The 25,137-nt window shown below is 41.6% G+C and overlaps 2 protein-coding genes across 4 annotated transcripts; one reads left to right on the top strand and one right to left on the bottom strand.

Annotated features, from left to right (window-relative positions):
• Positions 1 to 2,334: 2,334 nt before the first annotated feature.
• SNRNP40 (small nuclear ribonucleoprotein U5 subunit 40) lies at positions 2,335 to 16,419 on the bottom strand. Its single transcript, XM_081015459.1, has 10 exons — positions 16,163 to 16,419; positions 14,269 to 14,398; positions 12,419 to 12,512; positions 11,060 to 11,225; positions 10,109 to 10,231; positions 9,370 to 9,490; positions 7,392 to 7,474; positions 6,897 to 6,958; positions 3,642 to 3,745; positions 2,335 to 2,778 (listed from the first exon to the last, which is right to left on the bottom strand). The coding sequence occupies exons 1-10, from the start codon at positions 16,307 to 16,309 to the stop codon at positions 2,729 to 2,731; spliced, it is 1,080 nt and encodes a 359-aa protein (XP_080871585.1). The 5' UTR covers positions 16,310 to 16,419; the 3' UTR covers positions 2,335 to 2,728.
• A 60-nt stretch (positions 16,420 to 16,479) lies between these two features.
• ZCCHC17 (zinc finger CCHC-type containing 17) lies at positions 16,480 to 24,937 on the top strand. 3 transcript variants are annotated; one of them, XM_081015467.1, is made up of 8 exons: positions 16,480 to 16,627; positions 18,125 to 18,244; positions 19,981 to 20,038; positions 20,208 to 20,308; positions 20,657 to 20,748; positions 21,818 to 21,918; positions 23,010 to 23,257; positions 24,107 to 24,937. In XM_081015467.1, exons 2-8 carry the CDS (start codon positions 18,203 to 18,205, stop codon positions 24,287 to 24,289), a joined length of 825 nt encoding a protein of 274 aa, XP_080871593.1. In that variant the 5' UTR covers positions 16,480 to 16,627; positions 18,125 to 18,202; the 3' UTR covers positions 24,290 to 24,937. The 3 variants fall into 3 exon arrangements, with proteins under 3 accessions (XP_080871593.1, XP_080871595.1, XP_080871594.1); XM_081015469.1 differs by having other exon boundaries at positions 16,483 to 16,627; positions 23,010 to 23,143; XM_081015468.1 differs by lacking the exon at positions 16,480 to 16,627 and adding an exon at positions 16,657 to 16,743.
• Positions 24,938 to 25,137: the final 200 nt, after the last annotated feature.

The raw sequence follows: 25,137 nt of genomic DNA, 5'->3' as shown, positions 1-25,137 counted from the left end.
ACCACTGGACTCCTCGAAGTCCTGTTGTGACATGTTCACATAGCACTTTGTAGATAAAGCTGCCCATTTTCAAAACAGCCTTGATGCTATATGGCTATGGCAGCTCCTAGCGAGACAGCCACAATAGCTTTAGCTTGTTTTGTGCGGTTAATTTCAGCGGATGCAGACCAAAGCCACAGGCAAGGTGTCTGCAGTAATGTTCAAACTACCTGTACCCTCAATCCCTGTCCCACATGGCTATTTAAATCTATTTAGCAGGGGATGAACAGAAGGGTCCAGGGTGACAGTTCCTACTGTCTTCAAAGAGGCAGTAGTACAGCCACCCCTAAAGAAGGCCACCGAGGACCCAATGGTTTGTGACAGCTACCAACCATTCACAAATAACCTGCTCTGAGGAAAGGTGACCACAGGAGACAAAGTGACAGAGGACACATTGACTTAAGACACTGATCTTTGACTAGTGGGCCAAGACCTAGTCACAGATTGCTCTAAGGTGGGTCACAACAGCAACACTATCACTATACAAAATAATAATACATTTTGTTTTATTTTATTATTTACCAACCAACCACCCTATATAGGTCTCAGGGTAGTTCACAGAACAAAATCAAAATTTAAAGCCACAAAATATATAATGAAAATAAAAAAAACCCAATAACACCCCCCAATGTTTTTTTAAAAGGCACAGCATGTCAATCAAATCAAGCAAAGGCCTGGTTAAAAAGGAACATTTTTGCCTGGTGCCTAAAGGTGTGTAATGAATATTAAGATATCAGTCCCCCAGATGCATGCTTTGCCTTAAAGCTTAGATTGAAGGCTGCTGACTTAAAGGAATCCCTCGCTGGATTAGATCAAAAGGAGTTCAAAGTGGCAAGCTCTTATTCTGTGCAATAGGTATTTCAATTTATAAGGGCAATAGCAATTCTAGAACCACTTACAACACAACAGTGCTAAAATGAAAACATTTGTCTCATCCGTTTTGGAAGATCACTGGAGGATTGGGGGATAAGGCAGCTGCACCTTATGGAAAACAGTATAATCCATATATGCTCATTCTTTACATGAGGGATAGCCAAAGTGGTGACTTCCATTTGCTGCGGGACTACAACTCCCATCATGCCTTCCCATTGGCCATTCTGGCAGGGGCTGGTGGGAGTTGCAGTTCAGTACCTGGCAGGTACCACATTGGCTAGCCCTGCCCTCCCTCTTCTCCTGCAGCTCAACAGGTTGCAACTTCTGCTTTACAGCTGTGTTTGCTCCCTGTACAAAAAACTGGATGGTAGGTGCCTGCGAAAGTGACTCAGACACTGAAAGTGGTGGGAGCTCTTTAATTTACAGACACAACACTACTTCTATTACTGAGTGAGCCATGCCACGTGATTCGGTGCACACTATACTGAAAAGATGAGAACATCCAGTTTTGGGTTAGTGAAGATCTTTCAGAAACATTAGTCTCATTGACCCCCCGTTTTATCCCAATAAGAATCAACCTGCAAATCTTAGAAGCTTGGGTCCTGGGATGTATATGGATTCATAAAAAGCCAGCTTCCATCCCACCCTCAATATAGAAACAGGCCAATCTGGTTTGCAAGCCACAATCAAGTATAGACTAAGCCAGATTTCTCCGTTGTCACCTACAAGCTGTTGGGATGAACAATTCCCATTTTAATACACTGAAGAGTTCTTACACCCAAATTACGCAGATGTTTTCAAACACTTTAGCCTCCATTAACCTGAGACTCTTCTTTTCTGTTTGTGATTTTGGCAGCAAATTGGCAAAACGGCTGCTTTTCTGCTTTGCCACACTACCAACCACACATTTATATACATATTTATTCTCTCATAGGAATAGCAAATTCTGTGCTTTCCAGAAACCCTTGAGAATTTGTAAAGACGTTTCCTACCCTTAAAAACAATGGAAGAAACAGACTATCATTTTGCCAACTAGAACAGATTCGCTGAATGACACCCTGTGAAGATCCACAAAGAAGGTATGTGCTGAAACAATACTTCCTGGAAAACAATTCTGGAAGCCACCCAGAGTGGCTGGAGAAGCCCAGCCAGATGTGTGGGGTATAAATAAATTATTATTATTATTACTTGACCATCATCCCAGTACATCAATGGAACATTATTAAAAGAAAGTAGAATATCATCTGTGGGGCATCATTGCCGCCTGTGAAATTAAATTTTATACTATTGCTTATTTAGTTGTCCATTTTCTTTTCTTTTTTGCCCTTTGTGTGATGTTCTCTCCCCCCTGCCCTCTGTAGCTTAAACACTACTGAATAATGGCAAAAAGTATACATAGCAATAAATTCCATCGACACACAGTTTTTGCAAAGTATTCTATTTATTTTCTGTATAAAAATGACAAGCAAACCTGGAGGGAAACATGAAATATTAAACGCTCCACATTTTACAAGTGTCAAATGATTTCAATAACAAGCCGAAAGCACATTGTACAGGGAAAAATAAGAAATCTGTATGTCCATCTCAAAAATCTTAATGTTTCGAAACCAGAAGCCTTTTTAATATTCTGCATAACATGGTCAAGAATTCAAGGAGGGATCCTCTAAAACACAGGTGGTTAATATTTAACTCTGTACATGAAAGGGCATTTTCTGAAGTCTCTTCATCTTCCAAGACTTTGTGCAGAAAGATCTAACTTGGCCAGAAGCAATCCAGTTCCACACATCCAAGATGACAACGGTGCTGGCTCTCTTCCTCACTGGATCTCCCCCATATACAGCCTTTTGTCACTAGATGCAGAAAGTACTAATGGGAAGAAATACAAACACATTTGAAGAAAATGTGAAGGATCAGTTTTGACCATCTTATTCCACCCCTCTTGTACTTCCAGTATTGCTTGATAACTAAATTGACTCTCACACGCATGCCTCAACGTGTATGCTCCGACCAGAATGGCCCAATTTTTCTAAAATGCAGAGTTTGCATCTTTCATCTCCTACTAAAGTTCAGGCAGCTACATAATTCTAACAGTAGCAATGTTATGACTTCCTCTGCAAAACAAAACGCTAGAAACTGTCAATACTAGAAAGTAGCCACAAGAGGGTGCAGCCTCTCAAGAATCTTTTTCATCAACGAAACAGAGAAGGGATGAGAAGTCTGTGGCCCTCCTTGCGCTGTTGAGCTCAAACTCCCATTGGCCCCAGGCAGCATGGACAATGGTCAGGAATAATTGGAGTTGCAGCCCAACAACATTTGAAGGGCCACACAGCACTATTATGGCACCAGTAACAAATTCTGAGGTCAAGCATGAGAAAGAAAAAGTAGATCTCTTCCAGCTTGATGTTTGCCTGCTCCCATCTTAAAATTTATGTCACCCCGTTAAGGGGCTGAAAGTTCTCTGGAGAGGACAGATCCAACCTACTGGAGTTCAACTAAATCCCCCCCCCCCCCGCCCAAAGTATGTTATATTTCTGTTCGTGTTTTGTAGAATTACTATACCAAGACAACCCAAAAGAACAGGGCAGGGAGGGAAAGAAAGAAGGAAAGAAAGAAAGAGACTCTCTGTGCTGGCTAACAGATTCTCTTTACGATCATGAATTCACAGAAGTCATGTTCCTTAATTAAAAGCACCCACTTCCAGGCTTCCTGGCAATTCAAAGAGAACTTACTAATTGGCTCCTCTGGATGAAAAGCCACTTCATTTATTGAACCAGCATGGCCTGGCAGCTTGTAGAGAATTCTTCTGGAGGTCGTATCCCACACATAAACAAACCTGTAATGAGAAGAAACATGAGTAAGAGCCTCCCAATGGAATGAACTAAAAATAAAAGAGCAACTCTGTTTTGACCCAGTTACTCAATATTTCAAGATCTCTTATAGCTATGAGCGGCTGTGTTTACTAGAGACTACCCAAGAAGCCCTTTTGCTGTACCTGGATCTGGTATCAGCCTGTCATATTACTGTAGAAAGAAAACCTGTTGCCTGCATGACCTTAGTTTGACACCACCTGCTGCTGGTTTTAAGTTAGTAAAAGAAAACCTAGCTAATTGACAGATATCTTGAATTTGGAGATGCAAGTCACTGAGTCTGAATGTAGCATTGCACGTTCAGGTGAACAGATGTATTCACTTAATGATCTACAACCTGAAGACTGTTACTCATTTCATGACTCATGAAGCAAAACTACTGCATAATTTGAAAAACCAGCTTGCTTGCTTGCTTGCTTGCTTTAGTGATATCATGGGATATATATTTCTGTAAAAAACTAATATTGCATCACTGTCTGACTCAGTACTGTGGATAAAGTAACACTGCTTATTTCTAATATCTGAAGTCTGTCTGTATACAGTAAGCCTGTAACTTATTTTTAACTGGTGTGCATTCAGCTTCATTATTTGTCCTCAGTACTTAATCTTCCACAAAAACTATGTGCTGCTGCATTTGACAGCCTCGAACCTTAAGACTATAGGCAAACACGTCTTTTCATTTGCAATGGAAAGTTGCAATTTACAGTTCACAAAAGTTCACTAAAATGCAATGTCAAATCTTTCAGAACTTCATTTCTGATCATCTGCTGCTTTAGCAAACAATGCTGTCCTGTAACTTACAAAAGCATCTCTAGTCACAAGGTGTTTTTTCTGAGCATCTGAAAAATTCCAGTAATTTGCTAATAATGCTTTATGAAAATCTGCCCCTCGGATCTTTGCACAATAAATATGATGCATTATATTTTCTATTACATTCTGGCAACAGACACAAAACGCTCATGATGTGGAATATTTTTGTTTCCCATCCAAGTATGTTGTAAGATATGGTTTGAGTGTACTCAAATGAGAATATGTCTTCTCCAAAAGGGGTGAGCAATTTCAAACAGAATATAGGTACTCTGGAAGACAATAATGGGCTTTTTAAGTGACAAGAAGTGAGGAATACTACTCTGTGAATGACATATGAACCAAACTTAAATGGCTCACTAAGGCGATGGCTGAGCAGTCCTAGATAAGGACTTTGGTCACAATCCTATGCACAGTTAGTTAGAAGCAAGATACATTGAACCCAGAGGGGATTACTTCCAAGTAGCCATGCACTGGCTGCTATTTGACCTAGAAGTACAGATGTCACAAGACTTGTTTGTGTTTGCTGCAGCGGATGAACACAGTTACTCCTTCAGAAACCTTATGTTGATATGCATGGGAGGCTCAAGACGCAAGATTTAACAAGTTGACTCTTCAGTGCTAATCCTAACACCCTGCACTCAGATTCCTTCTGTGACTTCAGCCAGTTAAGCTCTCAAAGCTATTGGGTATTAAAAACTGGTTAAATAGCTACTGCCTCAAAAATGTTTCACTGCCTTTCAGTTCTTTCATCATTTGAACCTTGCAGTACGGGGACTGGAGATGAGAGACTTATGCTGCAGAAAGCCTGATAACCGAAACTTTCTAAAATTCAGTGCCCCCCAACTTTAAGAAGTTGCCATTCTGAACTGAATTATGACCTTGTTATGGTCTGATTCATCAAATCCATTAAGTATTTTCCAATGTGTCTGCACTGTTCCCTCTCATCTTGCTTTGGTTGTGTCAACTTTGATGCACATGGCAAAGGAACACAGAAGTATTTAATGCGCTTGCTTAGTGCCATCAGTGAGTCTCCAAAGAAAAGCCCAGCTTTTAAGCATATCACAAAACAGGGAAAGAAATTTTGTAACACCCCATAAGACAGGAACTAATGCTCAAAATTCAAGGATTTTACTACAAATTGCATTATGATACATACTGAATATTAGTGATGCTGAAAGACCAGTTTTTCAGTAGTTATGACTTTCACCAGAAAACAGGATGGAGACCTGTCCTGTTTGTAGCTGGAATTCATATCCTTTACTAAGTTGTAAAGGTGCCCTCAGCAACATATTGTAAGCAACACAAAAGAGCAGCATACCCCTCCTACCATAATTACTACCTTCCGGATACACCCCCCTTCTTCCCCCTTTATAAGATCACCAGATACATAAGCCACTGCTCATCACCAATCCATCAACATGGACTGAAATAAGTTAACCAGCAGTTAATGTACTATATTTAGAAAGCTGTCTCACTTACTCTGGCACCAACATTTGCACAGGAGGTGGGGAAGGAAAGCATGATCGCAAAGCAACTGGCTGGACTGAGCAGGCCAAGGTGTCCTTGAGTTAGGAAATGTCACTATGTACATCAAAAGAACATATACTGCATATATTTTCAAGGACTGCAGAGAGCACTGCTTGAACTGTTAAAGCCAAGTACTTTTCACCCCTTTCATGCCCCCCCCCGACCCCAGTTCATTATGACTAATAGAAAAGATTCTGCTATTAAGCTTCCTTTCCTAGAGATGAACAAGTCTCAGAAGAACAGTTTGGTTAGATATCTAGATTACATAGCCAATAAAAACTTATGTGTTGAGTAGGTCTCTAGAACAGTGTTTTCAAACTGATGAAACAGAGAAGCCCCCTTCAAACATGCACACACTCCCAGTCAAATATCCAATAATTATTCTACATGGAACACACTGAGTGCAACCAGATACCTTCTAGGGTTTAGAATGTTGCTTTCTGTGACTTTATGTTCTTCTCACAACCTAGACCACAGTGTCATAGAGTTGGAAAGGACCACGAGGGTGAGTTAGTTCGACCCCCTGCAATGTAGGAATCTTTTGCCCAACATGGGGCTTGAGTACACAACTCTGTGATTAAGAGTCTTATGTTCTACCGACTGAGCTATCCCAGGCTAAAGAACAGATTCCATTCCTTTCAAGTAGTATCGTGCTACTGCAACACACCTATAAGGCGATACCAGTCTGTCTCCGAGCACAATGGAGAGTGTGAGTGTTAAAGTCCCATGCAGCTTGGTACCTAGAGCACTGGTTTTCAGATGAAAATAAGAGGGCTTTACCTGTCTGCAGATCCAGCAGCTATTTTACTTCCATCTTGTGACCAGGAGCATCGCAGGAGATTCTAAAGAACAAGAAAACTTAGTAGCACAATTCCAGGCATACCTTCATTTCCCCGATTCTTTTCGAACTAAAAACTCGCCAAGGCTTTAAGACATTAACACCACTGCAGTAATAATGGCTTGCCTTTGGAAGCTTAGTCTGCAGATATATATTGTATTTTATTGCCAGAAATACACAGTATCTTGTTATCTTATGTGAAATAGATTGTGAATGTCAAGATACTAAAATTTATAGGCCATTACAGCTGCACTTGGGGGTTAAAAAAAACCTTGTTGCAGCGGCTTTAATTGGAATTTCTTCTCTCACATTAATCTTGAGCACAGACCTTGTTAAGAGGTTTGTGGCAATCTGAAATTTTAAAAGCCATTTACTTATGAATTAATTCTTAGCTGCCATCCATAAACAAGGAGCATTTCAACCAACACAGAACTCACCTTCTCAAAATTATGTACATTCCCTTGGAGGATCTTTACACATCTCTCTTTAGGGGCAAAGGGCCGAACATCCCAGATACGAACTAGAACAGAGCCCATACAAGCAGTTAAGAACCGTAGTAACAAGTTGAGTATTATTCCACAATATCGCAGATTTGATGGTAAGTAAGCTGATAGGTTTAAAGACATAAGGAATGATCTGCTCGATCTGACCAGAGAGCCATCTAGTTCAGTATTTTGTTTCCCACACTGGTTAAACAGATGCCTCTGGGAAGGGCAAAAACAGAGGATGACAACAAGCACACAGCAGCACGATGTTTTTGAACATGCAGGGTCCATATAGCTATTGGTAGTATTTAGGTAAAGGGACCCCTGACCATTAGGTCCAGTCGTGGCAGACTCTGGGGTTGTGAGGCTCATCTCGCTTTATTGGCCAAGGGAGCTGGCGTAAAGCTTCCGCGTCATGTGGCCAGCATGACTAAGCCATTTCTGGCGAACCAGAGCAGCGTATGGAAATGCCGTTTACCTTCCCGCTGGAGCGGTACCTATTTATCTACTTGCACTTCGTGCTTTGAAACTGCTAGGTGGGCAGGAGCAGGGACCGAGCAACGGGAGCTCAGCCCATCACGGGGATTCGAACCGCCTACCTTCTGATCGGCAAGCCCTAGGCTCTGTGGTTTAACCCACAACACCACCCGCGTCCTCTTGGCAGTATTTACCCACCCCAAAATTTGTCAAAATTCCATTTAAAGCCATCTAAAGTCAGTGGTGGTTACCACATCCTGGGGCAGTGAATTCCATACTTTACTTATGCATCATGTGAATAAATATTTCATTTGTCCAGAATTTACTGGCCATCACTTCCATTGGGCAAGCCCAAGTTCTAGCATGGTGAGTTCAAGAGAAGCTGCTTTCATTATACACTCCCATCTAAAAGCTACACAGTCTCAAAAATTCCAGCCATTTTTCACAGGGAAGGTGCTCCAACCACTCAATCATTTTGGGTTACTCTCCCCCCCCCCCCCAACTTTCCCAGACCTGTAACAACCTTTTTGAGATGGCAGCAACCACAACTGCAGACAGAATTCAGCTAGAGCATGGTTTCAGCCACTGACAAGCAGCCTCTAGATGGTGACATGGCTACAACTTCACACACACAACTTCACACACACAGTGAAGCCTTCAGTGTTGATTGACTGAACTGGTGTAGTGGCAGGGAACATTCAACTGCGCAGGGAACAGAGGGAACATTTTTGCAGTCTAGCTTTTAGTGAGGGAAGGGGTGAAACTTCAATTTGACTGAGATTGTCATTTCACAGAGTTGGGCTGAGGATGTTGTGCCAGGGTGTAGGGAACCTAAGGGTCAGGCAAGCCAGAGACAAGGAATCTGAAGGATGGACCAAGAAAGAAGGACTTGAAGGAATGGTAGGTGGATTGAGGAAAAACGTAGTCATCAAAGAATTTGTTAATCAGAGAAGCAACTTAAAAAACCCACTGTGGTGCTTAATGGAGGGGTGCAGAACCTCCAGGTGTTTAAACTCTCACAACCTCTGACCATTGACCATGCTGACAGCATCTGAAGGGCTGCAGGTTCTCCAACCCCAAGTTAAGATCAGGAAAACAGTATGCTATGATGAATGCGGGAGGGAGACAAAAGTCCTACAGAAGCTTGTCTAGAGATGAAAGTTAAAGGAAGTCAGTGTCAAGTCTGCATTTTGACAAGAGAATCTGCCAATTGTGGCTTCTTCTATCATTGTAGCAGTGTGCCCTGGCGGCCCTAATGGGACACAAAGCAGGCTTCTGGCAATAATAAATCGCATCACACTTCACTTATAGTTTTGGCAACTACCCAAAGTCTTGGTGCATTTTAGGAGACATTTCCAAGTTCTGACATACTGGCTGCAAACTAGTAAAGACTAGGAGTAGTATGGTTGGTTACATGTTCCTTAATGCTTAATTTTCCAACAGAAACAGTTACCTGTATTGTCCATGGCATTAGAAAGCAAGTAAGAGCCTTCTGAACTCAGACTGAGACCTGTGACAGAATCAGCATGTCCTCTCATCGTGTAAGTTAGCTTGTTCTGACGAAGGTCCCATACCTTTAAGGATATATGAGCAGATATATGGTGTCACATACACATACATACACACAAAGAGAGGTCTTTAAAGTAGTTAGCTCTATATATGTTGAAGCTTTCAAGTGAAGTTGCAAAATGAGGAGCAGAGCCCAAAAAATTCATGGTGATTTATTTATTTGTGATATAGTCTCTTAGACTTCCAGTGTCCTTGCAAGACAAATAACCTATGCCAGGTCTTGAAAGACAGAAATCCCAGCATATGTTGACCAATTGCCCTTTTAAAGGGAAGGGACAGCCCATAACAATTAATTAATGGGTCTCCTGTTTCTGATACAAGGCCTTTCAGGTCTCACTGTGTGCCATCTTCCTGGCACAGGGAGAGCTGGCACTGCCTACTCGTCTTCACAGTAGAACCTTACTTCCACCACCCGAGAGAATTAGAAGCTACCACTGTTGTTCTGTTTCTTCCTTGCTCCTTCTGGAGGTGGCTAAGTGTTCTAAGGAGAGAAGAGAAGGGTCTGGGGCAATGCAAAACTTAAAACTCGTTTGAAACTAGTTTATTTTTCAAGTGCAGATATGCCCTTTGTCCAAGTTACAAATATGGAATCTAAGGAAGGTTCAGTTCAACAAACAGCTTACCTTGATATCATTGTCTATGCCTCCAGATATTATCTGATCACTGGTATCATTGAAGGTCACTGCTAACACCTGATATGTATTTTGAAATGTTTGAACAGCAGCTTTTTTCCTGATGTCCCATAACTGGAAGCGAAAGCAAACAAGATAGACATTCATAACCCACCCTTCACCACAGGGTCCAAAAATAGCTCAATACAACTAAGCCATGAAAGGTCTCGTAATCCTGAAGGCCTGTGCACAAAAGGTGCACCCTGATTCAACATTAAAAAGTACTTACTGACAAGGGCAGCTGTCCCTGGGAGGGGATGGCATTCAACAAACTGGGAGTCAACACAGAAAAGGCTCTCTCACACACTGCTGCCCCATGAACTTCACATAGTGTCAGAACTGAGAGCAGGGCCTCCTCTGCAGATCTTTTAAAAAGTCTACATGGGAGGAGGTGGTTCTTCATATATTTGGGAGCCAAGTCTTTTAGGGCTTTGTAAATGGCGGCACCTAGAATTGGGCTCAGAAGCACAATGGCAACTGTAAAAAGCTATTTAAGAACTTGTGTCCTGTCAGTTGTGCCCACCAGCACCTTGGTCTGTGCACCAGTTGCAGCTTCTGAACAGTCTCCAAGAGAAGGCCCACATAAAGCACATTGTAATAGTCCAGACTTGAGGTTTCCAGAGCATAGATTGGTGCGATTATCATGCTCACATTAAGAATGAGTATCTTCAAAATGATAAGTCTACAAGTGTAGGTTTTCACAGAAGCTGGAACCGGGTTCACATTTGACTAGCTGATATTGGTGGAAAGAAAATAACAACTCCGTATCCAAAAAGAATGTACCTCTTTAACAGAACTCTTTACTCAGCAAGCAGCACCTAACAAGACAACTGCTTATTGATCACATAAACCCACACTAGTATTTACTATTTACATCGCAAGATGACAATTATCCATACTAACCTTTACTGTCCCGTCATCACTGCCTGTACAGACCAGCTGAGGTCCACGTCTTGCTGGGTAACAGGAGTTCACAAATGATGTGTGACCTTTGAGTCTTTTCACCCTCTCTCCTGTCTCACTATCCCACACTGCTACAGTTTTATCGGTGGACGCAGAGAATAGCATGCTAGGAGAAAATGAAATGCTGATGAAGTGCTGAAAAGCAGCATTTCACATGTAATAAAAGGTATTCAACATTCAAAAAAATGACCCTTAGGTAAAAGACAGTTAGGGTTAGGGTTCCTCACCTACTACTAGCTGTCAAGCATTTTGCCCAGAATGCCAGCCTTCTGATGGAGGGGGAAAGGGAAGGCAAACATACTCTTTTGGTCACTGCTTAGTGACAAAATCCAGTTATGCCAAAGGGTTTCCAAATATGCAGTACAATGGAACCTCGCGAACGTAATCCATTCTAGAAGACCGTTCGAGTTCCGAAACATCTGAAAACCAAGAACTCACTACAGAAGCCTCAGTTCAATTGAGAAAATTGAAAAGCAACAACAGAAGCCATTCGACTTCCGAGGCGCGTTCGAAAATGGAAACATTTACTTCCAGGTTTTTGGCATTCCGAAACATTTGGCTTCCGAGACATTCAAAAACTGAGGTTCCACTATATACAACTATCGCAGAATCTTTATTTAATTGAAACATTTTTACTGTTGCTCTTTACCTAAAAATGCTCTCAGAACTGCTTACAAAAACAAATAGAGAAAAATCAGTAACTGTAAAAATAGGTGGTGTGTAAGTTACAAAATCTTGTATAAATCCCTAGGTGTAAGTAAATCGCCATCGTGAATAACCTTGTTCTGCCAGGCAGCCATGCACCACTCCAGTCCCCAAAGGCTTTTACCACTATTGGCATGTTGCTCCAGGATCTGTTTGGCAGAAATCAGGAAAAGCAGCAGGAAATAGTGGAAGAGATTGAATGGCTACAATGTGATGGTGCCTACCTGCCTGCATTCCTATCCAATTTTTCTCCCTCACATCATAGGGTTGTATTCAGTGCCAGTCCTACTCACAGTAGACCCACTGAAGTTAACCCACATGACTAAATAAGGCTCATTAATTTCCATGAACCTCCTCCAAATAGAACTTAGCTGGATATAACCCATAGGAAGTTCATTTCTTGCACATGCTTTCAGAATTTGTTCTGAAATATTTTGACATATTAAAAAAAAAATCACCATGTGACTAGAACCAACAAGCAGCAAAATATAAGTACCCAAGCTTCAGTAATATACTCCAAATGACAAAAAGTCATTGCTAATCAATTAAACAACAGATAAAAATATCCACAACAAGAATTATATATGTACTAACCTGCCATCAGTGTTATAATGTAGTTCCATAACTGCTCCACTATGTCCTTTCAGAGTGGCATAATTATCACAGTCCCCATACACGTTCCATAACACTAGAATCAACACAAGATCAAGATTAAATACTGAAGTCATGTTGGCATTTCCAAGTGATAAATCCTCTTAATGAATCAGATGCACTTTTCAGATCTAATGCTTAGCCTTCAAGTAGGTATAACTTCCAGAAACAGATGGTGGGTGGTGGTTGCTTTTAAGAAAAGAGCATCATTTTTTACCTGGGGAAAACTCTTCTATACCTAACAAAGGCAGTGAGAGAAAATATTCACAATCACTTCAAAGAAACTGTATTGCAGTATGTAAGCACACGAAAATGTCTGTGGTTCATCATGAATGCAAGATCAGATTCTTTTCAATTTAAAATGTTGATCTTCACACTATGTGTGTACTTTTGAGTTCACAAGTAAACCTTAGTAGATACTAGCATGCTAGTACAATGTGGCCTATGTGTTTTTAAAAAGGCTACCATCCTACTGAGTAACAGATGAAAAGAACAGATGCTCTCATCTGGCTTACTGTTGCATCCTATGTGAACATCATGGTTTGTTTCACTTCCCAGGATTCTTGGTTCAAATTAACTGAGGTAGGGATTGTGATTTTTGCTCCCACTAGAATTAGAGGAGAAACAAACCAGGGGTTGTTTGAGCAACCATGGCAAACCATTGTTTATCATAGCATGTAAACTGGTTCAGGTATTCTTAATATTAATTTAAACTAGGGTTGCAACCTGTAACTGATTATGGACCTTTCATTAAAGCATCTATAATTAATTACTTTTCCTTATAAAACTACTGATGGCTTTTCTAGCGGATAATATCTCTTAAGATTCCCATTGTGGCGACTTCTACTCAGCCAGAGTCATCAACCTTTATGGCCTGTGGGCACCCAAGAAACTGTCATTGGCACCATGCACAGCAGACAACCACACACACATGTGTCGTCACTCCACCCCAGCCAGCAATTAGGCTTTAAAATGCCCTAATTAGTGAAGGGTGTGTAGAATTCCTGACAAGTCCAGCTGGGGAGGCAAGAGTTAACCTTCCATCCCCAGCTGCAATCTCCAGGAAGATTCCCCACCACTATTTTATTATTATTATTATTATTATTATTATTAATTAAATCTGCATACTGCCCTACATTCATAGATCTCAAGATGGTTCACAGCATAAAAACACAAGATAAAAACACAAAATACATAATAAAAACAAAACAAAACAATAACTCCCACTTCCCCTCATGCTTGGGGGTCACATAACTAGCTAGCATGGTGCAGTCTTATTTGTTATCAGAATTAACCAGACAAATTGCTCCACCAACTAAGAACTGCCATACACCACCACTATCATGGAGCCAATTGAAAGCTTTTTCTAAAACCTATTTATCAAGCAGCAATTTGGGGGAAGGGTGTCGCAGCTGGGGGAGAAGGATTGACCCTGACCTTCCCAGTCATGATCCCAATATCACTTCTCCCTAGTTGCAATTAGGCAGGGGTAAGACTATTGGCTACAATAGAAGGTTTCATTCAATGCAAATATGAGGAGAGTGAAGTGTGGGACTCCATTGCACTCACAAGCACCATGCGGGTGACCCATCACATACACCATTAAAACTTTGGTATTAGTCATACATAAGTTTACTTTTAATTAATTAAATTAGCTTACTTTGGTTGATTTACTGTTATGTGTCCTTGGTTAATTTAATATGCTGTATGCTTTTCTTTAAAAAAAGCACACAACTAACCCAATTAGTTTTAAGCAAACAAATTGTATTTAGAAGTTTATAACGTAGACTTACATATCAACCTGTCGAATCCAGCTGATGCTAAGGTGGCTCCATTAGGATGAAACTTACAACAGTAAACTTCTCCTTCATGCCCCGAAAGCAACATTATAGGTGCCTGGAGAGAGGAACATCTTGGGGGGCCCTGAAATATGAAAAAATGCAGAATACCCAACAAGCTATAAGAGAGTCTGCATCCAAATGCAGAAAAGAAGACTATTACTCATAAACCAGTGATGAGGAACCTGTAGCACACAAGATGTTGGACCCCAACAGCCTCAGCAAACATGGCTAATGATCTGAGATGATAAGAATTATAGTCCGATATCATCTGGAGGGCAACTGGCTCTCCATCCCTGATCTAATGTCTTGTGGCAAAGGTAAGCACTTCCACCAGTCTGAAAACATGACAATTTAGCTCTGAAGATTAATTCTAAAAGCTGTAACACAAACCACTTACAGTTTCAACAAGTGCATTAAAATACCCTAACCTTGTTCCATTCAGATGTTTTGGACAATAGCGCTCTTCAGTGCTAACCACTGAGCAGGCTAGTTGGGGCTGATGGGAATTGTAGTGTAATATCTGGAGGGTCTTGCAAGGATTATCCCTGGATTTTGGTATAAAAATGACTGGCAATTGGCTAACACTGAGAAAATAACTTCTAAATTACGAAAAGAACAGAAAAACAAATTTTATGTAACACGGTGGTCATTTATTCAATATATAAATAAAACTGTCCTTAAAGATAAAGCATCGTTGAAGACATGGCTATCCTGAACAGTATGGCTTGCACTACATTCTTCTCTGGAATGACTCTTTGTGATTGATAAAACAAATTTTGTATTGGGGCATTATAGGCTGGCTATTTGGATATCTTGTGCTGAGTAATAATAATTATTTATGATAATGTACAACCTAACACCTCTTATGGGGGTGGTGATGTTATATATTTGTTAGAATGTCCAAAACACCAATAAAAATATTTAATAAAAAACAACAACAGCCCAGGAGTGTGTTGGGGATGGCTGGTCTAACTGATCACCCAGGTGAAATAAAAAATCAGTAACTAATGCAAACTAATTATAGTCACTGGGTGCTCAATGGTCATTCTCGCAGCCATGTGTGCTATTAAAATACTGAGCTAGAGGAACCCATAGACTCAGCATAAGACAGCTTTCTATATCTGTTACTGTAAACACTAAGCACAGTTACAGAACCACAATGATGGCAATGAAAAGCTATTTTGACCACTCATTCAAAACGATGTAGTTCTGTGTAACAGAATGGACCTTTCCCTTTAACAACTACCTCCACTGCTTATTCTCCTCTTTTCAGAATGCTAGGCCCTCAAGACTCCCCCATTAGTTCACACTATATACACACACACACACACACGTGTTTCTGAGACTAGTGCGGTGCAGCAGTTGGTATGTTGGACTGTAACAGACTTTCAGTGTTGGGACTATAACACTGCCAGACGTTGTTGGACCACCATCATTCCTGGACCACTGGTCTCTCTAGCCAGGGATTATGGGAGTTGTAGTCCAACCATACCTGGCGACCCCCAGGTTGAGAAATGTGGACTATATACCATGTGCACTTGGACTACTTCTGGGTGGCGTAGTGGTTAGAGTGCTGAAGGGAAAAAACGCGATATAAACGCAATAAACAAACAAACAAACGGACAGGGAATCGCGAGGCCGTCCAGAGGTCGCACCGCATCTCCCGTCATCCCTAACCGTGGGCTACGCTGGCAAGGGCTGCTGGGAGTTGTAGTCCCACAGCATTTAAGCGGCCTCAGGGTTCCCCGTCTCCGCTTTAAGGCCTCACTCGCTATAACGGCGAGGTAATAATGCATATTAAAAGAGAGCGGTTGGGCGCGCGGCCTCCGCTCCTCAGGGCACTCACCGCCTGCAACAAGGCGCCCGGGGGCGGCTGCCCAGCGCCAGGCCCCGGCCCCAGGATAAGCTCGTGGCGGGGCTTCTTAGCCCCGGACGCCGTCGCTACCAGAGCCATATCCGGGCCGGGCGCTTTCCGTTTCTGCGGGTCGATCATCGTGCTCCTTCGTCGAAAAGGTCTCGATTCCCCTCAAGGCCTCAAAGGCGCGTCAAATTGAGGGGAAACTGACGCCTCCCCGTTCCGATTGGCGGCTCCCTACCAAGGCCCCGCCCCCTCCGCGACGTCTCATTCGCGGACGCTATCCTTCCTCCTCGCGGCTGCTCTCGCGCCTCTTCAGCACGGAGCCCGGCCCTGATTGGTGGAGCCGGCGCAGACGTTAGACCTCGCGTGGCCGGCGCTGGAGAGGAGAGGCGGAGCGGGACGGGTAAAGGAGACGGCGGTTGCTGTGGGGATTTTCGTTGTCTCCCGAAGGTGGTAAGTCGGTGGGAGAGGGAGGAAGGGCTGCAGGGATGGGAGAGAGTTCGGGCCTTCACTCCACGTAGGCCTACTCGGGAGTAGGCCCCACTGTCTTCAATGGGCATTGCACGCAGGTAACTGGGTGGAGGTGGAGGAGGCGGCCTTCCAAAATAAATCAACTCGGATCATTTTTTTCCTCGGTGGAGTCGAGATTCCTGTTCAGATCCGGCGAGTTATTTACATGGCCTCTGGGATCCCAAAATCATTGAGGAGAAAGTGATAGTTCACAGTGTCCACCCATACAAGACCATTCAACAATAATCGGTTGAGGCAATCTCTCCTAATAAACATTTATTATAATGACACCACGCAGGAGGAACGTCTGGGAATGGGAGGTTTCCCTCCCATTACAGAACAGCTACAAAAATTATTATTTTTAGCTGACAAGCTGACAAATATTTGTAAACATTCAGCGTTTGAATTCTAGGGGTGGTGAAGATGCATTTCAAACTGCACAAAGAATGTAACTAAGGACCACAGTGTGTAATGGTAACTTTATTATTTATACCCCTCCCATCCGGCTGGGTTTCCCCAGTCACTCTGAAAACATAATGAAAACATCAAGCATTAAAAACCTCCCGATACAGGGCTGCCTTCAGATGTCTTCTAAAAGTTGAGCAATTCTTTTATCCCCTTGACAGTTCAACAGGGAGGGCACCACTACCGAGAAGTCCCCCTCTGCCTGGTTCCCTGTAACTTCTCTTTTCACAGTAAGGGAACCAGCAGAAGGACCTCAGGGCTGAGCGATGGGGGTGGAGACGCTTCTTCTGGGCTGAGGCCATTTAGACTCAGAAATGTACCGTGTAAAAGGAACAGGGTTTCCACATGGTTAAATTTGGGATTTTGTGAATTATTGAGCATTTTAGGTACAGTGGTACCTTGGTTTACAAACTTAATCCGTTCCAGAAATCTGTTCTTTAACAAAAGCGTTCTTAAACCAAGGCGTGCTTTCCCATAGCAGCGGGGGACTCAATTTACAAATGGAACACACTCAACAGGAAGCGGAACATGTTCTGCTTCCAAGGCAAAGTTCACAAACCCAAACACCTACTTCTGGGTTTGCAGCATTCTTAATCCAAGTTGGTCATAAACTAAGCTGTTCTTAAACCAAGGTACCACTGTACAGTGGTACCTCTGGATACGAACTGGATCCGTTCCGGAGCCCTGTTCGCATCCAGAAACAAACGCAACTCGTGTGCGCGGGTTGCGATTTGCCGCTTCTGTGCATGTGCGTGACATCATTTTGACCATCTGCACATGTGCGATGGGTGAAACCCGGAAGTCGCCGCGGAGTGCAACCCGAAAGCGCTCAACCAGAAGCAACTTCAACCCGAGGTATGACTGTACTAGGGTGCCGCTAATAATGAGTGAAGGAGAAGCACTTTAAAACATCTGGGTACTGCCTAAATAATTTGGAAATTAGTATATGAGTGGGTGTCTTTGATTGCATTTCAGCAAAAGAGATTTATGCTTCCAAGGGATAACGAAAAATCTGGCCAGGAGATTTGTGGGAACTTCTCATAATTTAAGGCAATGGAAGTAATTCCAGAACTCTATGATATTTTCCAAGGAGAGGTATGTGCTAAAACTGTTACTTTTCAGAATGTAATGAGCTTTGAAATATTTGTGTCTGCATCAGATTGAACTATTTAAATTGTCTTATGGACACAGCCCAGATTTAAAATATATTCAGAACAAATGCTTGAAAAAAGTAAGAATATCAAATGACCCATGTTTAGCATTATTTGCGTATATTAAAGGATTAGATGTGCAAGAAGGTCAGAAAGTTATCATTCATCTCTCAACTGTAGCCCAAATGACTAGCAGAAACATGGTAAAAGCAGAAGACCCCCAAATAGCAAGACTGGCTAATTAAACATTGCCCAAATAGTTAAATTAACTAATATCATTAAAGTAAGGCAGATGGGACAGCAGGAAATAATGTTATTGAAAAGTTGAGCTTTTATATAGCTTATTAGAATGAAAAAGCTAATGAAATAATGAAGCATCATGTGCTTTTGAGCGAAATATAATACCATAATGAAAAGCTATATGTTCCTGGCAGAAAAATAAATGCTATTTAATATAGGCAAATATTATTGAAATTGATTGTTAAATATTGAGATATGATATAACCATACACATGATTAAATTGACTTTGGGGAAGGGAGAATATTATTACTAATAATGAAAGTAAGGATAGTAAAAAATGATAGTAGATAAATGCATGCAAATATAAGAGGAGAAAGTACTCTCATCATGAACTTATTTAAATAAGTGACCTTATTTTGCAATTTTCCTTTTCCCTTTTCTACATGAATTTATATGTTTTACGTATGTGCTTATATCCGTTTTGGAAAGCTTTCCGCTTTATAATTTGGCAACTGGAAAAAAAGAGAAAGTAGTAAAAAAGCTGCAAGCCTGAACAAGGAACTTATGTCTGAGTAAATAAGAATGAATAGTCTTAATATTCCTCTTAACAGCGCAGTCATGTTATCTTTTTACTCCTGAAAAAATCCATAGACTTGGATAGGATATATCTGAAATAGGGAATTCTTCCTTTTGCAGCCTTGTAAATGAGCCCATAAGTTTCTACCCTGTAAAATGTTTTGGTACCCTGCTGGGGTCTGACAGAAGAGGAATGGAGAGTTCAATCCTTCCTGCAGCAGCTTGCTGAATTTTTCTGATGGTTATGGAGGTGGGGCCTTCCATTCTTCAAAAGCTTGCTTAGTTGCTATTCTGATCTCAGAGGTGAAACAGAGTGCTCTTTTCCTCCTCTTCTAGTCTCCACACATGCACACAGAATTCCATGTAGTTGCCTGCATGCAATCTCATTGTCACTCATTACTGCTGGCCTGGTGCTTAAATACAAGGGTTGGATTTTGGCAGGCTTCATTGAGGCTAGGTATTCAGGTTTCAAATGTCTTAGTGGCTATTTTTGGTTTGATACCTTATAATTTATAACTCATAGTTCAAACCTGGGTATCTCTGCTTGAAAGTAAGCCCCACTGACTTCAGTTAGACTTGTATTAAGATAAGAATACATTGGATTGCAGTCTAAATAGTAGACTGCTTTTGAAATGTACAACATGGAATGAGATGGGGAGGAGCCATACCTGCACATAAACACCCCAAGTTCAGTTCCTGCCATGTCTAGGTAAAGAGGTCAGATAGCCATTGATGAGAAAAACTTCTTCCTGAAACTCTGATCAGCCAGTGTCACAGTAGACAATACTGGATTAGATGAAAAGTTACTATAGGGAAATAGAATGCCAACCCTTTTTGACCAATAAATGTTATTTTCTTTACAGGTTGCTTCTGTGACAGAATATGGAGCATTCATTAAAATTCCAGGAACAAGGAAACAAGGTTGGGATCTCTATCAGTTGTATTAAATGGTGTTTTGGTTTTTATAGTAAAAGATTAGAAATCAAAATACAGTGTTAACCCATTAGGATTCTTAAAACATTTCTGTTCATTTCATCTGTCAAAGAACATTACTTAACAAACTTTTTTTCTCCGTCATACTTCTTCTTAGGCCTTGTACACAAAAGTCACATGTCAAACTGCAGGGTGGACCAACCCTCAGAGTTGGTGGATGTGGGAGAAAAAGTGTGGGTGAAACTTATAGGAAAAGAGGTAAACATTACTGTCCTGTTTCTGAGGTGATTGTAAAATAGGATTTTGCACTTCAACAAATTACATGAAGGTTTTTGTTAAGAAAGAAGTACACACTGATCAGCTTTTTACTTTGAAGAAAGTACCCCACAGTCCTGTCAATGGCTGATGTTGCGTTTATGTTAACGTTGAATTAATGATGAGAAGCCCGGTGGGAAAACAGGAGATGCAGTACTAGCTGTGATGACTCTTTGGTCGGGGTGTTTTCCCTTCTGTGTAGAATGTTCCTCATCACAAACCCCTGGTTGATTTGTTCTTTGAGGTCTGACCAAAAAAAAAAATTCAAAAGAATATTTCCTTGTCTTTCAGAAGACAGATGAGAAGTTAAAATTGTCTCTTTCGATGAAGGTTGTTAATCAAGGAACTGGAAAGGACCTGGACCCCAACAATGTGACCCTTGAGTAAGTAAAATATGTTGCACTTATGTGGGAGTATGGATTTTTTTTATTCTTTCATTTTCCCCTTTATCCCCAGGATGTGTGGCCCTCCAGATGTTGGACTGTAACTCCCACCCCACCCTATCAACATGACCATTGGTCAGGGATGAGGAAGCTATATTCCAACAATATCAAGAGGCCATGGTTTCCCCATCCTTGCTGTATCCCAATGGGCAGTGGTGCAGCTAGGGCCAAATTTCTGGGTGCATATCTGTGACTTTGCAGCCCAGGTGGCTCCAAATGACCCGAGAGACCAAGCAGCAGCCAGCAGGACAGGATGTGGTGATTGCACTGTGACAACAGCCAAGATTCCAGCAAGTTGGAATCCTTTTTATTGATTTCCCCCAGGGCAAGAGTGACAGTGAGGAGAGCCATTCAGATTCTGCCTTGGGGCTGTTGGACCAATGAAGACACAGGGGCAGCCGCGGAACTTTCATTGGTTCATCTACCGCAAGATGATGTCTGATTAGCTTACCTTGCTTTCACTCTTGTCCTAGGAAAAATAATTTTAAATTAAATGGTGTATAGGTCGCTGGAGCAGAGCCTCTGTTGCCAGGGCAGAACTATCTTTTTTTGTGTATCCTGGAAGGTAACCTGCATCTGCCCTGAGATATCTCCTCTTCCCAAAGACTACAGAACCCCCCCAAAGTCGGATGGCCATAAGCTCCCCTCTGTCAAAAAGCCACACACAAAGAAAAGGAGACCTGCTATTCCCATTTGCTTCAAAATAGACCACATGAGAAGCAAAAGGCAGGGAGCAAGGATGTGCCTTGCACAGGGTGCTATTGTTGCATGAATCCTGCTTGTTCCAATTGTCTGGGGAGAGTACCCTGTCTGCATTGATTTATGTGGGTCCCCTGGAAGACACATTGATTGGTGCTCCCCCAAAGCTGCAGGCCCTGTTTAAAAATGTCTGACTTAATTTCTGACATAAAGCTCCTTAGAATTTTGCTATTGGCTTCAGCTGAACTAGGATTACACCTCAAAACAAATGGTTTTGTCTGTGACTAAAATCTTTTATGTCTGCACACAGTCAAGATGCACGGAAGAAAGGCTCATTCAAAGACTACACCAGCCAGAAGATCACTCTAGAAGCAGTCTTAAACACAGTTTGCAAAAAGTGTGGTTGTCCAGGTATGTTGAGGTCAAATTCCTATTTATTTATTTTAAACATTTGTGTCACGTTACCTTTGTGTTTTTACAACACAAGTGAGAACTGTGCCACTTCTTTCTAACTGAGATACTGGGGTTCAAATAGTAACTCATCCCTGTAGCTCTTGCTTGGTGGCCGTGGTTCAGCTACTGTATCTCAACCTAAACTATCTCACAGGGCTGTTGGGAGGGTAGAAAGGGGTGGGGTGCACTTTTTTTGCCAAAGGGTGGGATAATTGTTTGTTTAATAATAATGCAGCAAGGGCAGCGAAGTTTTGAAATATTGTTCACAACATCTTCAAACTTAATTGTGAGGCTATGAATGTTAGAAATATTTAGGGGGTGTTATTACAGCACAAGTGAGAACTGGACCACTTCTTTCTAACTGAGTTTTGGGGTAGTCAAGTCTGCTCATTCAATTATACTTGCAAATATACCTTATACAAATTTACCTTAAGCCAAAGGGCTGGGGCGTTTTGTTTGGGGGAGAGTTGTTGCCATTGGTTCTTTGTATACTTTAGGTTTTCTTGTGATTATTTGGAAATTTTTCAGTTTGGTTTGTATTTTTTTTAATGTCTTTTTATTAAAGTTGGTTTGTATTTTTAATATTTATTGTCTGTGACTATTTTTGTTAATTGTTTTTTATGGTGGTTTTTATGTTGTAAGCTGCCTTGAGGATGGTTTGAATGGTGGAAAGGAGGCATACAAATAAAATTACGTATGTATGTATGTATGTATGTATGTATAAAAGTAATAAAGTCCTCAGTCACAAATACCAGCATGAGTGGATGTGGAAATCAGCAGTTCCTAGGCATGCTGTAGGTAGAACTCTTACCTCCTGCTCCAGTATAGCCAGCACAAACTTGCTTTGCAGCCTTCAAAGACTGAGGATACAGGGAATGGCCTCTTGCAGTTTCAGGAAATACAGGCCATAATGGCAAAACTTTCCATAGCTAGAAAAGATGAATACTGCTGTTTTACTTTAAGGTACTAGAAAACACAGTAGGGGCAGAGAGGTGGTAAGCAACAAGGTTTGTTTTAGTTTTTTAATTTTTTTTAACATTGCGTTGAAGGTCATTTTGCAAAAGATTGCTTTGTGCAGCCAGGAGGGACCAAGTATACTCTGATTCCAGAGGAAGAAGAAATCCCTCCAGAAGAAGAAAAGAAGGCACATAAATCTGAAGATTTTGTGAAGAAGAGAAAAAAGGTAAAAGATTGGCTGACAGGATTGAGAACAGGTAACAGTTCTGTTGCCACATTCATTGAGAACAAGCTCAGCAAGCTGCCAGTTACAGTGATGTCAGCAATCTTGTACATAAAAGTAAGTCCATTTGAATCTCAGTGTCTATAGGGAGTGGGCCTTTGCACTTTTTAAAAAGCTCTTTTTTCCCCCAAAGGCCTATCTAAATATACTTAAAGAGTAAAAAATATTTGGTGCTCTGTGCTTAGGATGTTTAATTTTCTTATCCGGGGGCAAAACTAGGCTTTATGTGACCCAAGTCAAAGACCCAATTTGGCGCGCGCGCACACACATACACACACACACACACACACACACACACACACACAGGCTGGGAGCGTCAGTGACGCTCCTCTGAAGGCGTCAACTGGGGCAAAAACCTGGCTAGCTCCCCCATAGTTACAGCACTGTTGTACCTTTACTTTTTCCTTGATTTTATTCTTATAGTTTCTGTATTCTTATCCTGCCTTGGATATTTTATAAAAAGGTGGGATATAAATCTTGGTAATAAATAAGTGCTGCCCCTTTTTCATCTTAGCACTTTGTATTTTGACAACTGTTGCTGCTTTACCATCTTAAGGGTTAGGAGCTCTGTATCTGACTTCTTTTTAGGTTTCTGTTCAGTTTTTGCAAATACTGTTGCTGCAAAATGCAGCTTGGATCAGTGAGTAGCAAGGCCTCTTTGCACATAACATTAAGCCAAATAATAGTTTGGCGCGTATTAGCAAACATGCAGGTTTAGCTACTCAGCATCAGTACTGGGTGAAAAGCGCAACGGCTCCAATCTCCCCTTAAGGAACCTGCCCGTTTGCTAGCTAGCGCTCAGCCATAGTTCTTCTTAGTATTACATGTGAAGCGGCTTTTAGGGAATCATTTCCTAATACCCTCCAACAGAAAATCTTACGCGCACTAATGTATTCTCTCTAACAGGAAAAAAAGAGAAAAAAGAAACACAAGAGCAAAACTCCTTCCGAACTGGGGGATTCTGACAGTGGTGAGTCAGATGCTGGTGATGTTCAGCCATCAAGGAAGAAAGCAAAACGGACTGAAAAAGCTAGTGCATCCCAAAAGCGAAAAAAGAAGAAGCATCATAAGAAGAAGCACAAGGACTGAGAAGCGGATCCAAGGCCTTAGGCTGTGCTGACACAGTGTGCACCCTCTGGGCTCCTCTAATCTGCTGGAGAAAAAAATAGTTGAGCTAGTGCAACTTGCATTATAACAAAAGGGGATTCCTCCTTTGAAAAGCAACGTTGTTTTCCTACGAATTTTTTCCACAAGGACTGCCACTTTTCTCTACATGGAAGAAGCCAGCTGCAGTTGGGTGTTCCTTACCACAGATGTTGCCCTCATTCATGTGAAACGCTTCTCCTTCTGTAGCTCCTTTTTCTTCTGGGCTTTGTGCCAGGCAGTTCCTTTGGAACAACCCAGAGCCATCTCCATGAAGCATGCATGGCACTGGCAATCAGTGCAGCTTCCTTAGCCAGGGTGGCAGCTGTGTGTTGAATCAGCATCTCGCCAGTCATTCTCCGCACGTCAGCAGAAAGAGCAGTGGACTCATCATCTTGGCTGGTCGATTTGTTCTGCACCGGTCACTCCACTGCATTTTTGCCCCATTCATACTGCAGTACTGGAGGAAGAAAAAAAATCATAAACTGAGTATCCCTAGGGGTTGCAAAAGCACAAATCAAAATGTGAAAACAAGCTTTGTGCTTATATTGCTAGCCATTTAAACTCTGAAATAAAGCCTTTTTTCCCTCCCAAGGTGTGATCCCTTTCTGTTACATTTTGGCCAATGGAACAGCTGGGTAATAGAAAGGAAGTAGTCTTTCTGTTGGATACAAAATAGTCTTTAGGGTGTGGCTGTTTTCCCAGGCTTGCTTCCCTTGTCTATTAAATGGCAATCTATGGTCAGCTTGTTTGTTTATTACACTTATCTGTGCTTCTGTCATAATGCAGCTGAA

This window comes from Podarcis pityusensis (genome assembly GCF_964106645.2).
Source record: "Podarcis pityusensis genome assembly, chromosome: 8".
NCBI lineage: Eukaryota > Metazoa > Chordata > Lepidosauria > Squamata > Lacertidae > Podarcis > Podarcis pityusensis.
This window is presented reverse-complemented; position numbering and strand designations above follow the sequence as displayed.

Coding starts and splice junctions, on each gene's coding strand:
- SNRNP40 (XM_081015459.1), bottom strand. CDS start 16,309: ATGATCGACCCGCAGAAACGGAAAGCGCCCGGCCCGGATATGGCTCTG. Junction 12,513..14,268: donor TGGATTCGACAGGTTGATAT/GTAAGTCTACGT, acceptor TGTTGATTCTAG/TGTTATGGAACGTGTATGGG. Junction 6,959..7,391: donor ATGTACATAATTTTGAGAAG/GTGAGTTCTGTG, acceptor CTTGTTCTTTAG/AATCTCCTGCGATGCTCCTG.
- ZCCHC17 (XM_081015467.1), top strand. CDS start 18,203: ATGGAAGTAATTCCAGAACTCTATGATATTTTCCAAGGAGAG. Junction 18,245..19,980: donor ATGATATTTTCCAAGGAGAG/GTATGTGCTAAA, acceptor TTTTCTTTACAG/GTTGCTTCTGTGACAGAATA. Junction 20,039..20,207: donor TCCAGGAACAAGGAAACAAG/GTTGGGATCTCT, acceptor ACTTCTTCTTAG/GCCTTGTACACAAAAGTCAC.